Genomic DNA, 18,698 nt, shown 5'->3' with positions numbered 1-18,698 from the left:
GAAAAAGTCCATGTCACTCCTCCTGGGCAACTTTGGCTTGCCATACAACAGAAGTGATCAATGTCCCTCCATGGTCACTGTTCATACCAGGAATTATTTTAAGTTGGGCGAGTGGCATCTCCTGTATTGTGACCCAATTCTTCAATAACCACTCAAAAACAGCCGGGTGGTCACTGAAAGGTGCCGGGCGGTGCGCCCAACTGGAAGAGCCCGGGGAGAACACATGATATTTAGGTGGGAAGTGCTGATGGTCTTCATAGAGATGGGAAGATATGGAAGAGGAGTCCTGGTTTCGGCGTATAACGGTGTACAATCAGTGTTGAACCCAGAAATGTTTTAAAGCCGGGTGGGAAGAAATTGTAGGTGGGTGGCAGCCCCTGTACAGCCCCGGGTGGTTATCTAAAAGTGCCGGGTGGTGCGCCCAGCTAAAAGGGGCTGGGGAGAACACTGACAATGTTGTCACTTGGATGATGGGATTCTATTTTCTGTCTTTTTTTTCTTCCTTCTCAGAGATTTAAGATCACTGAGGCTCATCCTAAGGTTATAGTTTAGGGTTGGTTAAGGGTTGAGGGTCAACGGTTCCTTTTTACGCTCAGGCTTTGCCTCATATTTAGGAGAGCAACTTCAAAAGAGCTGAGGGGGATTTTATTCTCCTGCCCCTGATTTATGGAACTTGATGGTGGTGGAGCCATCAAGCTGGAGCTTCCCTATATAATAAACCAGGACGGAGCTATTCAATAATTAAAGTCCCAGTTTTAGGAGAATATAAGTAGCTGGGTCCCCCCCAGGCTTTATATATCCAGGGCTCACCTTATTATAATAATCATCCTGACCATTATGCTGTAGGAGGACCTGCCGAGGGCCGAGGGGGATCAACATGCCGAGCATGGACTGAATGTAGCAACATGATGTCCATAGAATAGCTGAGAGAACTCTTTTCTTCCCTAGAGATTGGGGAAGGGGTGGGGGGTTCTCCCCCATTTTGTGCCTGTATGTGTGTAGCCATGTGAATCACGCTCCTTTCAAAGACGTGTGTTTTGAAGGTAAAAGGTGCCCCTCCTCCTTCATTTATGGAAAGGGGAAGGTTGGAAGTCATGGAGGCTCTTGTGGTATTTACACAGATGGCCAGGCCTGAAGGTGCTGCAGGTTACAACCTGACTGTGTGTAATTAATGCAGCTCTGTTATTAAACACTCACCTGACTTTCTGGCACTCATTAGGAATTTACATAGTTTATCGAGGTCTACAATGTGCAACATCCCAAAAAGAATCTCCAAAGCATTTCATTGTTTTCCATTAGCACGCACATTTGCTTCTCCTTCACCTGTGCAACCCAGCCATTTTGTTTAAGCTGGGTATGAAGAAATGATAGGTGGACGGTGGCCCTTGTATTGTGACCCAACTCTTTAGTAACTGCCCAAAAACTGAAAAGTGCGGTAAAGTGCTGGGTGGTGTGCCCTGCTAAAAGGGCCTGGGGGGAAAACTGTTGTATATGGTAAACTAAAAGCATCCACATTTTTACCGCCAACATATTACGTCATATTATAACTTTTCATCAAAGGGCCTCACAATCTAATGTCCCATAGTCATTTGTTTTTAATACAGTCTAATTTTTTGGCAATAATCTAATTGCATGTTTTTGGAATGTGGGAGGAAACCCATGCAAACACAGGAAGAACCTACAAACTCCATGCATATGGTGCCCTGGCCAAAATTTGATTCTAGGACTTAGTGCTACCACCCACTGAGCCACCGTGCTTATTATTGTTGGTGGGTGACTGGCAGGGGAACCCAAACACATTCTTTATACCCAGCTGGTGTTCTTGGTGGCATACCACTGTACGGCCAAACTATGCAGCTGGCATGACCTCTTCACTGACGTGGTTGTAACTTCTACAGTGTGCACTGTGATTTGTTTCTGCTGACGATCTTCATAGCCCAGTGTGGTGGTGTTTGCACAAATTAAGTTATTTTGGGTGATGAAGGAAACCCAGCAAACCAAACTTGACAAATTGTATTAATATATTAAATGGCCAAGAGTTTGTGAACATCCAACCACCACACCTCATTCCAGGATAGGATTTGATGTGTAATTACCCCTCCTCCCTGCCCTGTGGCAGTGGATTTTGTAGTGTGCCTTTGGGACTTTTTACCTAAAAGACCATTTGAAGAGCTGCCTAGCTATTGCTATTCCCAGTCTTCCCAGAGGTGTTCAGTAGAGTTGAGGGCTCCATCCAGGACATTGAAGTTCCTCTACACCAGACTCATCAAACCTCCTCTTTATGGATCTGGCTTGGAACGCACGGGGACAGTCATGGTGGAACAGAAATGGATCCAACTGTTATCACAAGGTTAGAGAGGCACTTGTCTAAATTGTCTTCCTTTCAGTGGAAGCACCTGAACATGCGGTGGAGAGTCCACCTAGGTTTGGCCATACCTTCATTGGAAACATCAATGAGTCCAGCTCCATTGAGTCCTTAATATTGGCCGTTGTGCCAATCAAATACTGATAATAAGCTGAATTCGGAACAAATCCCTACAACCTTGTCTTCTAACAGCCATGGACATTCCTCCCTCTGACTGGTGACCACCAATTAACTTTATTTTTAAGCCTCCTAGGTTTCCTTTCTTTCCTCTCTTCAATGTCTGGGCATAAGGATAATACGTTATAATGATATTTTGATTGTCGAGGTATGAATAGATGTTTGTAAACCTTGAATTTGCTCCAATGACTATCATGTTTCTTTTCCTCCTCCAGGCTGAGAAGAAGCAACAGTTGGTGGCAGTCATAAACGCCATGGAGGAAACGGTGTCCAGAGAATCTCAGAAGGAAGAGGAGACCACCCCACCAGCGTCCCAGCAACCCACCGATCCGGCGTCCCCCACCGTAGCCACCACCCCTGAGCCTGCTGTTGCTGATGCTGGGGACAAGACTGCTTCCAAGTCAGCTGATGATGAAGCAGAATATGAGGTATGGAGAGGGATAATGTATTGCATGGTGTTGTATTGCTTGAAAATGATATGTAACCATATGATGAAGGAATAGTATAGACTGATTTGTACCTGTACTCTAGATAAAATGGAGGGATTAAGTCATTGATAGTGAGTAAAGGTTAGATGGAGGTATTTCTGGTGAGTTAAGGTGGGATGGATACGTTTTTAGGTTTTTGGCACATTGTTAGTGCTTTAAACATGGAGATTTGGTGAGTTAAAGTAGGACTGAAACAGTTTTAGGAGGGATGAAGATGTTTTAGGTGAGGTAAGGTGGGTTGGAATCATTGGTAATGAGCTACTATGGGATGGAGACATTGTTAGTGTTTTAAGATGGGATGCAGACGTTTCTGGTGAGATGGAGACATTGTTAGTGAGCTAAGGGTGGGATGGCGATGTTTATGGGAAACTAAGATAGAATGGAGACATTTTTGGCGAGCTCAGGTGGGATGAAGATGTTTTTGGTGAGCTATGTTGGGATGGAATCATTGGTAATGAGTTAAGATGGGATGGAGACATTGTTTGTGAGCGGGGGTGGAATGGATTCATTATTGGTGAGCAAAGTTAGGATGGAGGTATTGTCATTAGGCCAAGGTAAGATGGATTCCTTGCTAGTGAGCTTCAAGTGTTAAAACCTTCAGGGTAAATAGAAGCACTTTACATAACTAAGGTGGGATATTGCATATCACTTTGTGCTCATATTGTGATTGCATATCTGGCCTTTTATGTCTGTGGATTATATCTTTTAATATGTATACAAATGTGATCAGCTTTATCTTAGTAATGCCCTTTTAAAAAATCTAGCTTAGAGAAACGTGCACGTGGGCAGCCATAGTTTTAAATATACTTTCTATTCTTGTTCTTGCTGTTGATATTTTATCATAAATAACCATTTTTGGCTATCTAACACTGCTCCATTCTTCAAGCCTACCCCCTGCGCCAATTAAATTAACGCTTACTGTAACAACTAGCAGTTAATGGAACACAGCTCTGCCTGTTGGTATAGTATGCAGCGGGGAACGCTCCCAATGGCCCCCAATTATTTACAATTAATTGTTAGAGTATGTGCAGGAAGAGTGGAGTGACTGGTTGATTGGAGCACAGTGGTGGAGATAAAGGATTGATATATTATGTACCTGTCTTCAACCCATCAACCAGCCTGATAGTTTCCATGTAGTTTTCACTGCAGAACCTATCTTCTTATTTATTTTTCACCCCAGGCTATCTTTATATGGGACAGGTTTAAAACAAGTTACAATTACAACAGACTTGACACAATGTTATTTTACGCTGGCTGTACAGGATTCTGTAAAGTTTCTATTTCATTACCTGTTGCAGCTGAGACAGGAATGGTGGGAAAGTGCTGGTAAGGTCATAGCCCACATGCCCAGACAGTGTCTATATAATATGGAACTACAAGCCATAAGTAAGGGGGGTGCATTAATGTTTAGGCAAATTTCAAGAGGGACCTTACAAGTCTCATAGGCAGCATTCATAATGCTATAAGCAGGAAGGTTGATAACCGTGTGCATCTAATTTCCAGGATGGCCGAGGCTTTGGCATTGGAGAACTGGTTTGGGGCAAGCTACGAGGCTTCTCATGGTGGCCTGGCCGGATTGTTTCTTGGTGGATGACCGGAAGAAGCCGAGCGGCGGAGGGTACCCGCTGGGTCATGTGGTTTGGAGATGGCAAATTCTCTGTGGTAAGTCAAGCGAGTGTGGCCAAGAGCTACTTATCAATATATAGCAGGGAGGGCTGGGGAAGGAGGTGTGATATAAGTTTAAAAAAATACATCAAACATAATCTATGTGTAGTACATCATAACGCATGCATTTGTGCATCCACGGATGGCAACAAATTAATGTGATCTCTTCTGTGTTAGGTTTGTGTGGAGAAATTGCTTCCGCTCAGTTCATTCGCCAACACCTTCCACCAGGCGACCTACAGCAAGCAGCCAATGTACAGGAAAGCCATCTATGAGGTGCTACAGGTAAGGAGACTCATTGTTGTCCTACCCACTACAGAAACATTACTGTTCTCTGCTCCCAAAAATACTCCATTTTTCATATCGGGGAATTGGCCCCTTCCTAATAGTCACCCACTGATGTCTTTACCACTACCAACCTACCAATGCCCTTACCGGTACAGGCCCACTGCTGTCCTACTACTGGTGTACCCAATACTGTCCTACTACAGTCCTTCCTAATAATGCCCCACTATTGCCCTAATACTGACACACTATCTTTCCCACAACTATTCCTTTTAAATACTGACTCGCCATGGCTCTACCTGTAGGTTACTGCTGTGTTAGCTAATATTGACCCACTGCCATGCTTCCCAATACCGACCTACAACTGCCTTTGCAAGTACTGTAATATTTTTATTCCTAATACTGACCCACCACTGTCCTTCCCAATACTGACCTACAACTGCCTTTCGAAATACCAATGTCATTTTTCCAATACTGACCCGCTACTATGCTTCTCAATACTGTTCTGTTTCTGCATTACCCATTACCGACCCGCTACTGCCCTACCTAAAACTGCCATACCATTACTGCCCTACCTATTACTGCCATACCATTACTGCCATACCTCGGTGGCAGTAATGGTATGGCAGGAAAGTGCTCTGGATTTTGCAGCGCTAGGTCCCAGGTTTGAATCTTGTCCAGGACAATATCTGCATAGAGTTTGCAGGTTCTCCCTATGTTTGCGTATGAGTACTCCGGTTTTCTCCTACATCCCAAAAATATGCAGTTAGGTTATTTGGCTTCCCCCCAAAGTGAATCTTAGATTGTATTAAAGACATATGACTGAGATAGGGACATTAGATTGTGAGCCCCTTTAAAGGAAAGCTAGTGACTTGACTATGGACTTTGTACAGCGCTCCATAATATGATGGCGCTATATAAATACTGTGTATTAATACCTATTATTGACCCATTACTACCCAATGGTGTTCTACTTCTGAGCTTCCCAATACTAAAACACTCCTGCTCTAAGAATTACTGTCCTCTGCTGCCCTCAACCTCTACTGGTCGATCCAAATTGACCAGCTACCTCCCTACTGGAATTACATTGCAGTTATAGCCCCCAAAGACATAATGTGGCCCCCTAAAATCTTCTTATCTCAGTTTGTCTCTCTGATTGATTTGCCGTTCCATCACAAGGACATAATGACTTGCTGCGTCTTTCAGGTGGCCAGCACTCGAGCCGGGAAAGTTTTCCCATCATGCCCTGAGAATGACGAGTCGGATACCTCCAAATCTATAGATTTCCAGAACAAGCAGATGATTGAATGGGCCCTTGGGGGCTTCCAACCATCCGGACCCAAGGGCCTGGAGCCCCCCGAAGGTGAGATTAGTGAGCATTCAGTATTGATAGTGGCTGCTTCCAAACATAAAGGCAATGCTGTACATTCAGAATAGACTGCACAGCATGCATGTAATGTAAATGGTATGGGAGATATGTGGTCCAATGGTACAAACAAGATTTTACCTGCTGCTCCTGTCATATAGTGTGAGTTTCTTGAACCAACTTTATTAGTCTTTTTCAGTGATCAACAGTGTTTTGTCAAAGAAATGTCATTCCATTTAGAATAGTGGTGTTACTTGATAGCTCTCCTGAAGGTACATTTCCCCAATGCACACTCTGTGTACACATTCACATTCATTTTTTGTGGCCCAATTCACAGATTATTTGCAAATTTTGGAATCTGTTTCATAATCTTCTGTGCAGGCACTTCTGCTGCTCATAACAAAAAAAGAATTGGCAGACACAAAACTTGACCTCCCTATGGTTCCTGCAGGGTTTTGTCCCTGCTGGAATTCTATAGCCAGTCTGGGGGATTTGTATTGACAGCAGAGCCACCTAGTGTTCAGGGTAAGGTATAACAGCACAGAAATCCTGCCTTCCCTGTTTGAGACCACAGTGGTGGATGATGGGAGTTGTCATCTGTGTGCTTGGTGTTTTTTGTTTTTCTTTGCTGATGGGATATTTATTTCCTACATTGCTTTCCGTATATACAGAGGAACGCAACCCATACAAAGAAGTTTACACAGAAATGTGGGTAGAGCCGGAAGCCGCAGCTTATGCCCCTCCTCCTCCTGCCAAGAAACCTCGCAAAAGCACAGCAGCGGAGAAGCCGAAGGTGAAAGAGATCATTGATGAGCGCACGCGAGGTATGTCCTTTCCACTCCAGACAATGGCTTTATGCCTAACATACAGTAACATATTACGATGTATCAGCTATCATATCAGTATGACAAAATGACTTCTAGTGTATTGGACCAACCGACCATTTTAGCATGGAATAAGTTCACTTTAACCCCCCTAGCGGTAATCCCAATTCACCCTAGGGGTCGCTTTAAGCTAAGAAAAACCCCACTTACCTTGCTCAGTTGTCGTCCCCCAACATTCTTCTGGTCCCCGCAGGTCCTGGGGTCACGTCTTCTCCCTCTGATCCCCAGGCGTGAAGAGCCGAGATCTACAGGGTTTCCCGTAGATGGGGGAAAAGTCAGTGGGTGCTCCGGTTTGTGCGGGCAGAGCAGCGGGAAATTTAAATAATTTTGTATTGGATTCAATACAAAATAGCTGTATTGAGTCCAATACAATGTAATCTTCATATAATATATATATAATTATATTAAATAAATATTAGATATGCTACTTACTGTACAGTTATATTACATTTTTAACTTTTTTTTTTAACAGATTTTTTTTTAAGTTTATTTTTAAATCAATTAAGTTTATTAAATATTGGACATATTTTGGGGAATTATATTTAGGAATTATAGCCTACAATGTAAAATAAATTTCCATTCAAAAAAATTGTAACGCTTTTTGCATGGAAATTTGTACAGAATTAGACTGCCAGGGGGGTTAAGGCACAATGTCCTTTTTGTGAACTGGTGCCCAAAACTGGACTGCAAATTCCAGATGAGGTCTGACCAATGCTTTGTACAGGGGCAGGATTATGTCTCCATCTCTGCAGTCTATTCCTCTTTTATTACAAGAAACTAGCTTCAGATATTGCAGCTTGGCATTGCATGCTGTTTTTAAGTCTATGATCTACCAGGACCCCCAGTTATATTAATATATATATATATATATATATATATATATATGTAAATATGTCAGGGGGAGATTTGGAATGTGATGAGTTCTGTTTTTTTCAGGTTGCTGCTGTTCACTTAGAACTCCCTGTATTTTCTTTTCTTCCAATAGATTACATTAGCCTATATATCCATCAGTCATGGGGTGTCCATGTTTACCTTTTATATCCCATGGACATACAACATGGACATGCCATGACTGATGGACATATAGTATATGAGGGATGTCTTTGTTTAGCTGTCATACCCATCATATGCTGTATTTTCCTTTATTTTTGGGACGTCTGTTCATTAAAGATGTCCTAGTAAGCGTGGTTTAATACCAACCAGCAGAAGTGATCAGCTGGGCTGCAAGGCTTTCCAATCTTTTTTGGCTCCGGTCTTGGACTTTAAGAACCCTTTTGTAGCCCAGCTACTGGAGACATCTTCATGTTGTGTGATCATCCCTTTTAGGTTTACCTGGCTGCATTCCAATTGTCTTTATGTTGTTTTTGCAGAGAGATTGGTCTATGAAGTAAGACAGAAGTGCAGACACATTGAAGGTAAGTCTTTCCTCCGCCATTCATCATTGCCAGCTGTATTGTTTCGAATTTGGGTTAAGATCTTTGCAATCTACTTCCCTTGTCCGCGTCGACTATGTAGTCATTCAATAGTTCTGAAAGCTTTTCCGGAAGGTGTCACATAATGTGGTGACCCACTGGCCTTGCTGATTTTACAAACATCCCAAACCCTATTCTGGGGTTTTCACTGCCACTTAAAATGTCAATATTTAGTTGTGCATGGGGTCTTAGTGTGCCTGGGCAGCACAATAGGCATCAGAGTTAGATATGGAATACTCTATAATAAGCAGTCTGTAACTGTCCCGGTTGAACCCCCGGTCATGCATGACTCCTTTCTCCACAAATCTATGTGCTAAGACGTGTAATCATTACTGAGCTATGCCAGCACAGAACACTGCAGTGTGAGAGCAGGAAGCAGCATTTTATGCCAATGTAAGCCACAAATCATAACTTGGTGATGATACATGATTATAAATCCAAAGATGAGGGGTTTTAGTTGTGTATTAATAAGGTATATGTGATATTTTCCACATTAATATGTTAGATTCTCATGGTGGGCTGGCAGATGAAATTATTAACGCCATTCCATGTGAGTTCCATGTTTAGGTTTTGTAGGTAAATTAGTTAGGGAGAGAGCCAAGAATTCATATCGGAGTAAATGAGTCCAATCTATGGCCTTGACTTCATTCCTGATTCATTTCCTTCTAATTCAAAGCAGAAAAACAGATTCCATCAGAGACATTGGCGTCATTTATGAAAGCTTTCCAAGTCTGGAGAGGATACACTTTCATCAGTGAAGCTGGGTGATACAGCAATCCTGGAATGGATTTCTTAAAAGTCGTTTGCTATTTGTTAGCAAATGTTTTCAATTCTGGACCAGATCCATTCCAGGTTTGCTTGATCACCCAGCTTCACTGATGAAAGTGTATTCTCTCCAGCCTTGGAGAGCTTTAATAAATCAGGCCCAAAGGGTCTAGTTGTAAAGCAGTGAGTTTAAAAAAATCTTCCAGGTCTATGTGTTATTAATGGGCATCATTGATTCTATGCCAGAAAATGTTTAATGAATGTCAGGTTCACTGCTTTATAAATAAACTCCAAAGTGTCTGAAAGAAAATCCCTTCTGCTTTCCTTAGATCACCCATAATGCTCTTAGAATGCCATAACCACTCCCAGTGTTTAAAATGATTTATATATGATACAATAAAAAAGATACACCAGTTTAAACAAAAAAATTAGGGGCTCTGTTTATAAATTATTCCTCCCACAATTTGCTCATAAAATGTGTTTCCTATACTTTTCCTATTGTGACAGCTGTGCGCTTTTGACGATTGGCCACAAGGTGGCAGAACTGTCTTTTTATTAAGAGACCCGTTCAGAGATCTGACTGCCAGCAAAATTCGGAGGAATTGACTGGGGGAAACATTTATAAAAATTATAAATAGAGCCCAGGGCGTACCTTCTTTAATTTTTTTATGGCTGGGTCAATAAAAATAAGAATTAAAAAAGTAAACATTCATATTATTCAGTCGAATTATTAATATTATTTACCAGTATTTATATAGCACCAACATATTACACAGAGCTGTACATTAAATAAGGGTTGCAAATGACAGATACAATGACACAGGAGGAGGAGAGGACCCTGTCCAGAAGAGCTTACAATCTAAGAGGAGGGGGAAGTAGCACACAATAGGAGTCTTCTGTCCAGTCTTCAGTAGTAATTTTTTTCACGTTTAGCTGAAAGAAGCCCCTTTGCTTGGTGGACTCATATAGGTCATCGGAACGGACACTCCTCCCTTGTCACAAAGCCTCATACCAACATTATATTATGCTATAAAGCAAACTGTTTTCTGCATTATCCCTTTAGATAACTCATAGTGCTCTGGGTGTCCTTTATCATGTATTTGAGTATATATTAATGGAAAGATTACCTGTGTGTAGTATATGAAAAAAAAATGTGTATATATGGTTATAAATCTATAAACATAATTTAAAAACTATAAACTTTAGCTGCCCCATTATGGTAGCTGTGTTTTGTATATTCAGAGCAAAGCAATAATTGTTTATTTTAATGCCCGCTCCCCAGTCACATTGTTATGATAGTCGTGGGCCTATAATGGGCTCAAAGGACCGGCAGGTATTTCTCACTACACTCTACAAAAGATTTATAAAGCCTTTATGATTTCCCATGGCTCACCTACTAGGTTTGTTCTGAAGGATTGTGAATGTATTTATCTTGACCGATGTGTTTTTGTCTGTAACACCTTTGTATATATGTTAATAATAAAAAACTATTCTTGTATTGTCTATTTGCAGATATCTGCATATCCTGTGGCAGTCTGAACGTCAGCCTAGAACACCCGCTATTTAATGGAGGAATGTGCCAAAACTGCAAGGTAACCAGAGGTGCTGATCTCCAGGGAGGGGAGATCTATATATATATATATTGTGAATATTGAGGGCGATCAGCCCTTGAAGCAAGCGCACAGAGAAGTTTATTACCTGTAACAGTCTCTTTATTCCAAAAAACAATATAGCTTCTGTCAGCATATTTCAAAGCTAAATGAAAAAGCCAGTATACATTAGCTTAATCTGAAGGGTGCACAGTACAGTCATCTGTAGTACAGCTTAGCAAGGATTCCACAGTCCATAAATCAAATCAGCAGCAACATCAACAGCATCCCATCTAAAGACACAGCTTCCTAGTAAAGCTCCCATACAGGTCTGTCTGCAGCCTGCAGCTCTGCAGTCTTCTGCAGCAAAACCCAAGGGTGTACCTGGGGGGAATGAGAAGACCCAATACCTTCCATTCCATTCCAGAAAACAGAGCCCTGAAACAAACCTAATAGCAACCCTTGAAGATTTGCTTACTATCCTGGACTCTTTTCCCAGCATAAACCCGGGTTTAAAAAGCCCATGCTCTATATAATGGGGAAACATATCATCTAACCAGGACTCATCCATGCGGTCGTGTACAATTTTATCTAAATTACTAACCAATAGGACCCTGTCACCTTTCCCTTTCTGTAAGACCCAGTAATGGCTTTATACTCCCCCAGCATTCTTAAACTGCTGTGCATATGACCTCCCCCCATGATGCCAAGCACCAGGCCCCGGTATTGTCACAGGATAGAGCGGGTTATGTTACTGCTCCCTATGCAATGACATTTGATGTTTAGGTGGTGGCTGTGATATAGGGAAAGGAAGGATAGCTGGAAAGAGGGTAATGAAACAATCATAGGTGAGATACTTTCCTGAACGGCGCCAAAGTGCTTAGCATGAGTATCAAATCTTTATGTCAACCTCTTATCCTCTATACAGCAGCACACAGCTCAGAGTTCAGTTTTATGTTGGGGATTACAGAATTTTCCTATAGAGCGCTATAGTTCACACTAAGTCTTCCTCCACTTTGCCAACAGCCAACCATGTCCTGTCCTCTATTATATCTTCTCTTTTTCTCTTGCAGAACTGTTTTCTGGAATGCGCATACCAGTATGATGATGACGGGTATCAGTCCTACTGCACTATCTGCTGCGGAGGGCGGGAGGTGCTCATGTGTGGAAACAATAACTGCTGCAGGTGAGTGTGCCCATTCTTGGGGCATTATCTGAGTTATAAAGGACAACTTAAACATTTTTTTGAATCCCCCTATTGGCCATTATAGTCCAGACACTTTATTAGGTTATATTGGTTGGTTTTTGATTTTGTAAAAAAGACTTGGTGACCATTAGACCTGGCTTGCCCAACAATGCTTGGCCCATTGGAAATGTCTGTGTGGACTCAATGGAAGCTCCGTGATCTCTAGGGAAAGTGTTACGCTGGCACCATTCTTGCTTGTACCTTCCATGACAATATATATCCAGTGTTCAAGCTAGATTTTTTTTAAGCTGGGTGGGAAGAAGCTATAAGTGGGTGGCAGCTGCTCTATTGTGCCCCAACTCTTCAGTAACCACCCAAATACAGCTGGGGGGGCTGGGGAGAACACTTTATATCTGATGCTAGGACTGGTTTGGTTGACCTGGTATTATGTTCAGTGTCACAGTACAAGTTTGGATTTCAGCCATGGCAGATTTTATCATGTCTTCTGGGACGTAATCTTTCAGAAAGTAAGACAATGTTAAATGCTCAGTGACAACTTTTTCCATGCTTCTTCCAGATGTTTCTGCGTAGAATGCGTGGACCTGCTGGTGGGACCAGGCGCAGCTCAGGCAGCTATCAAAGAAGACCCCTGGAACTGCTACATGTGTGGACACAAAGGGGTGTACGGGTTACTGCGACGTCGTGACGACTGGCCCACCCGTCTACAGCTTTTTTTCGCCAATAATCATGACCAAGAATTTGTAAGTACCCAGTCAGTTTGTTATCCTGTGATGGTGAAGATGGTTCAATATGAGTAAACGAAGAACACCAGAATTTGTATAATTTTTAACTACTTCCTGTGCAAATCCCTTACTGATAGTAAAGCCATTTCATATCATATCATATACTTTGTGTCCATTTTTTCTTTGTACAGTTGGAAAGTTCTGACAAATCTTTATAATAACATTAGATGCATATAGACATAATATTAGTTAAAGAGGATCTGTGCCTAAAACTTGCACACTGAAGTATTTACAGATTCTGAACAAGCTATAAAATCACATTAAAACAAATCTTCATTTATCTCTCTATCTATAAGCATTGTTGGCAAAATTCATTTTCAACGTTCTTAACACAGAGTTTTTTTCCTAGGAGATAAAAGTGCCTTCTGGTTCTTGAATATAAACAACCAGCAAATGTTTGTAAGCTGTTAGAAACCTGTTTGGAGTCTTTGTTGTGATTATGCGAATGTTTTGAGTCTTTGTTGTGATTATGCGAAATACAACTAATGGGTTCTGTAAGCACAGTGGTAGGGTTTCAGCAGCACAGGTAGTTCTTTCAGTCCGCAAAGCAATGGGCAGGATTAGGTGTGGTCATATTATTATTAACCATTTATATTTTGTGTCTTTAGAACTCTCAGTTTTAATTTTTTCCTTGGACTTTTTATTAAGGACCCACCAAAGCTTTATCCGCCCATATCAGCTGAGAAGCGGAAGCCTATCCGTGTACTTTCATTGTTTGACGGCATTGCTACAGGTGAGCTGACCCTGATCATGTGACATAAACATTAGCCAGGCCAGGTGTCTCCTTTTCATGGAACACGGCTTGACTTTCAGATGTTTCATTATCTCCTGCCAGGTCTATTGGTGCTAAGGGATCTCGGGATCCAGGTAGACCGGTACATTGCCTCCGAGGTGTGCGAAGACTCCATCACAGTGGGGATGGTGCGACATACGGGCAAGATCATGTACGTGGGAGACGTACGCAACATCACCCGTAAGCATGTGAGTTACAGCTCCCTGACCTGACATTCCTAAAAACTCAGAAACTAGACCCCACCAGCACTGTTTTGCTTTCTTTGAAGTTAGTGACAGAAGTGAGGCACATGGTGCAATGTTCTACATCAGTGCCACATGTTTTAAGTTTACTTCAGAGATTGCATGAACATTTCAAGATAATGACTTCAGAAAAAAAGTTGTATTCTTTATGACTTAATGTACGTGGACACCCCCCCAAATTATGGTGTTCAGGTGCCAATAATACCACACCATGCAAAGACAATTTAGACAGTTTTGCTACTTGGTGAAGGCTGACATGGTAGGGTTAGAATGTACAAGGAAGAAAGCGGCTGTGCTAGGACATTTACCAGTCCACGTGGATGTGAGACTTTACTTGATTTTCCTGTGCTTTTATCCGCAGCAGTTTAAGTTGGTGACAGGATTTCTTTAATGACCATGATTTTGGAATGGGATGTCCAACAAGCTCATGAAGGTGTTATGGTAGGGTGTCTCCATAGAGGTGTAATAGTTTGATGTTCACATATAGGTGTGATGGTTGGGGGTCTACCAATAGGTGTGATGATTTGATGTTCACATAAAGGTGGTTAGGTATCCACATATGGGTGTGGTGGTTAGGACTTATAGGTGTGATGGGTAGGGTATGTGTGATGTTTTGATGTTTACATATTGGGTTTGGTGTCCACCTATTGGAGTGATGGGTTGGGTGTCCACCTATAGGTGTATTGGTTTGGGTGTCCACTGTGTGATGGGTTGGGTGTCCACCTATAGGTGTATTGGGTTGGGTGTCCACTGTGTGATGGGTTGGGTGTCCACCTATAGGTGTTATGGGTTGGGTGTCCACTGTGTGATAGGTTGGGTGTCCACCTATAGGTGTGATGGGTTAGGTGTCCACCTATAGGTGTGATGGGTTGGGTGTCCACCTATAGGTGTGATGGGTTGGGTGTCCACCTATAGGTGTGGTGGGTTGGGTGTCCACCTATAGATGTGATGGTTAGCTGGCCGCAAATTTTTACTGATGTAGTGCATTTGTTGTGATATCTGTGTCAACCATTTAGTACTAATTGTCTGTCTTTTTCTCGCTCTCTCTGACTCCAGATTCAGGAATGGGGTCCATTTGACTTGGTGATTGGGGGAAGCCCGTGTAACGATCTTTCCATCGTGAACCCAGCTCGGAAAGGTCTGTTCGGTATGTGGTGCTTAGTGAGGCCATAGCATGTAGATTAAGAAGTAAACAGGACAGGACCCTTATACAATACATCATATGTATATCCTCAATAATACTCAGCACTTGTACCTTCCATGACAATCAATTTTGAATTTGGTCATTATTAAGGTGAACCTGTGTTTTGTCAGCACAATCCAAAGCAACAGGTTCACCTTAAAGCAGTATGGAATACAAAATACCAACCTAGGTTTACCCCATTCTCATCAATTTTATATACAGTTATATAAAGTAAAAACATATTATCAATACCCCAAACATCATGTAACCACTCCAGTTCCAATTCCAGCTGCTTTTAGTGTAAGCTCTGAGTTGATCCAATTGAAGCAAACAGAACTGCCTCATCATCCAAACCCATGTGACCGGCTGTCGGTTGATTATCCACCTGAAAGTGGTTGTCAGCTGGCACAGCCAAGCCTGCCACTTTAGATGTGGATTTTTTTATTAATATTATTATGAGTCCTGGTTTCCTTGAGCCTGGTATTTTCAAATAAACTGAGCTTACACTCTTGTAGCCTTATCCTACAGTATGTGCAAGTCAGCTCTGAGTAATACAGCACTGAAAGCATCATTGCGCTGCAACTCCATTGCACAAAACGTATCCACTTTACAATGCTGTGTCTACATGGGGCCGCCATATTAGTGGAGGCATGAGCTATCATCAGGCAGCTCTTTGTATTCCTAGACCTGGCCCACTATATTCAAGCAATCAGAGATATGGTTGGGTTGGATAGGTCCCTGATATGTCCACTTTATTGGTCCCTGTGAGGTTTAAAGAGGGTGGCTAGGCCAGGTCATGTGTGGAGGTGCACTGCTGCTTCTAATCTAGAATTATCTGCTGAATGTACATTTTACTAATCATTTATTAACAATAAATCATACTAAATGCTAATCAATCCCTGTTCAACTTTAGATTTTAAGGAGACCCTGTCGGCACCTTCTAAACATAGACAAGTAATCTGTATTATGTGTATACAGAAGCTTGCTGCAGCAATTTCACACACCTAGGAAGAGGTGTCAAGGGTGAACTGATAAACTGATATGTCTGGGTGAGCCAGGTCATGGAGCCATCTGATCACTAAACTCTTGGAGCCCTCTCACACCCCCATTTTTATACCATGCATTTCGTAACTTCAGAGCTGCATTCTAAAAATGCTCCCAGCCATTCCTGTTCACTTTACATCCTAAGATTGTGTCTGGTGAAGTCAGATTGCTTTAGCAGGCATAGCTTCTCTAATGTAAATTGCCTGTCTGTGTGTACCTATCAGTGTAGCAGGTGGTGACAGGTTCTTTTTAAGTACAGGTCCACTTTCAGTACCCAAAGCCTTAGTCCCTTGCATTCTGATGAAAAGATATAGCCTAACACAATGGCTGATATAGATATGGTCCATTTGTTGGTCAGCCCTGCTCATAGACCTAAACATGCTCTATCTATGCTCTTCATTTAACCAAGTGACAGAGACCTCTCTCTTTCTCTCTCCCTCTCTTTCTCTCTCCCTCTCTTTCTCTCTCCCTCTCTCTCTCTTCCCTGCAGAGGGTACCGGACGCCTCTTCTTTGAATTTTACCGTTTGCTGCACGAGGCTCGGCCGAAAGAAGGAGATGACCGGCCGTTCTTCTGGTTGTTCGAGAATGTGGTGGCCATGGGCATTAGCGATAAAAGGGACATCTCCCGCTTCCTAGAGGTAAGAGCCGGGAGTCACTGCTATTTGAGGGTATAACGATTTATTGCTAAATGGTAAAAGGGTTCATCTGCAATAGGGAACCTTGCATTTTCATGCAAGGTTTGCAAACCTCTGAACTTGCCATGTCTCCTTTTTTTTTCCAGTCAAACCCAGTGATGATCGATGCCAGGGAGGTTTCAGCCGCGCACAGGGCCCGTTACTTCTGGGGTAACCTTCCTGGTATGAACAGGTTAGTAAAAACATGTGAAAAAAACTTGTATTTTCTGTAATGCTCAGAAAGATGGTGCCAAGGTAAAAGTCAGTATGGAGGAGTGGTTGTACCTATGTAGGCTTTTGTTTCCATAAATGAAAGAACTGAAATCCAGAGATTGAAAGGGGTGGTCCAGGGACAGTCAGGTTGGGGAGGAAAGTGCTAGATGTTGCTGAATGTTCTCAGCTTGGAAATGAGATTGCTCTGATTGTTCTTCTCTGTTCTCTATGCAGACCTCTGGTGTCCACGGTGAACGACCGACTTGATCTACAAGACTGCCTGGAGCATGGCAGGATAGCAAAGGTGAGAGGTCACATTTCATCCACACTCAGTGACAACCATAGAGGACATCCTTGCCAATACAATATAGTATAGTATCACACACACTGCTTCTGAGATCCACTGATAGATCTATACTCAGGTGATCAGCTAAGGTACTTTCAGGTTTCCCCAGAGCACCAGCACCACAATCAGTCAGTAGACAACTCTCTTGATTGGTCCAGTCTTTTATAGAAAAAGTGATGCATGGTGCAACTTTCAAGCTACACTTCAATACATTAGTGGCAATACTCCTCTTGCTGAGTGACACTTTTATGCTTCAATTGTGCTCCAGTGACCCGTTAACACTTGTGCATCTGTAACCCTTGTGATCCTGTCAACCTGCATTTGTGTCTGTCTGGCTACCAACTTTTGCTTGTTCCTGACTATGCTTGCTTATTGCCCACCCCAACCTTAAACCCGTCCGTGGAAACTATTGCTCAATGAGCATGCTAAAGCAAATGCAGCCTGTAAAATGATGTCCGCTTTGGGACTGGAAAGTCTTGCAGTTGAGCTGGGATTGCAAAATCATACAAAAACTTAGCTGCGATTATAAAAATCAGGTTGCATGGAGCTCCAGTTCAGGTCTCCTGTTAAAGCCAACGTGTTGCTGTCACTTGACCTTCAATAGCTGTGTATTATAAGAAAGTCTTCATTTACTTGCTATAAAGACTTGTTACGGGTTTATCTTGTTTCAGTCATGCCAATAACACCAAATCTCTGTTTCAGTTTAGCAAAGTCCGAACCATCACCACTAGGTCCAATTCCATCAAGCAGGGCAAAGACCAACACTTCCCTGTCTTTATGAATGAGAAGGAAGACATTCTCTGGTGCACCGAGATGGAACGGTGAGTTTGAATGTTACGTTCATACAAAAGGTATTGAGGTCCTTCATAGGGCTGGGTATCTGGGGTTTCCCAAACTTCAATGTTCTTGCCTGTTGTATGAACATTCAATAAAATTCCCCTGGCAATTAAATACATTCCTTGATCCATCTGCATGGTTGTGAATTTTTCTGGCACCGTTTCTTGGTGTGGGGGCCTTCTTTAAATGACAATGATTCACCACCAGTAAATGTTGGTTTAAAGCTGCTTTAAAATTATTTTTTTTTGCCTTTGGGTTCATGATGGGGTTAGCATAAAATGAGGAATATTACCATCTTTGGGATTTCTAATGGCATTAGA

The 18,698-nt window shown here is 42.2% G+C and overlaps 1 protein-coding gene across 6 annotated transcripts in view; it reads left to right on the top strand.

The window, feature by feature from the left end:
- Window positions 1–18,698, top strand: part of DNMT3A (DNA methyltransferase 3 alpha) — a 124,322-nt gene that overhangs the window by 92,357 nt on the left and 13,267 nt on the right. For 5 of the 6 annotated variants that reach the window (XM_072407306.1, XM_072407302.1, XM_072407303.1 and 2 more), the window contains 16 exons: window positions 2,758–2,970; window positions 4,534–4,692; window positions 4,873–4,980; window positions 6,187–6,343; window positions 7,018–7,170; window positions 8,601–8,645; window positions 10,980–11,059; window positions 12,130–12,242; window positions 12,820–13,003; window positions 13,694–13,778; window positions 13,881–14,026; window positions 15,137–15,227; window positions 16,798–16,946; window positions 17,090–17,175; window positions 17,430–17,499; window positions 18,244–18,362. In XM_072407306.1, coding sequence (XP_072263407.1) covers window positions 2,758–2,970; window positions 4,534–4,692; window positions 4,873–4,980; window positions 6,187–6,343; window positions 7,018–7,170; window positions 8,601–8,645; window positions 10,980–11,059; window positions 12,130–12,242; window positions 12,820–13,003; window positions 13,694–13,778; window positions 13,881–14,026; window positions 15,137–15,227; window positions 16,798–16,946; window positions 17,090–17,175; window positions 17,430–17,499; window positions 18,244–18,362 — 1,958 coding nt within the window. The remainder of the gene's footprint in view (window positions 1–2,757; window positions 2,971–4,533; window positions 4,693–4,872; window positions 4,981–6,186; window positions 6,344–7,017; window positions 7,171–8,600; window positions 8,646–10,979; window positions 11,060–12,129; window positions 12,243–12,819; window positions 13,004–13,693; window positions 13,779–13,880; window positions 14,027–15,136; window positions 15,228–16,797; window positions 16,947–17,089; window positions 17,176–17,429; window positions 17,500–18,243; window positions 18,363–18,698) is intronic. The other variant, XM_072407304.1, reaches the window with a different exon arrangement.

This window comes from Pyxicephalus adspersus, chromosome 4, assembly GCF_032062135.1.
Source record: "Pyxicephalus adspersus chromosome 4, UCB_Pads_2.0, whole genome shotgun sequence".
Taxonomy (NCBI): domain Eukaryota; kingdom Metazoa; phylum Chordata; class Amphibia; order Anura; family Pyxicephalidae; genus Pyxicephalus; species Pyxicephalus adspersus.
Note: the sequence above shows the minus strand (reverse complement) of the source record. Positions and strands in the feature narration are given on the sequence as shown.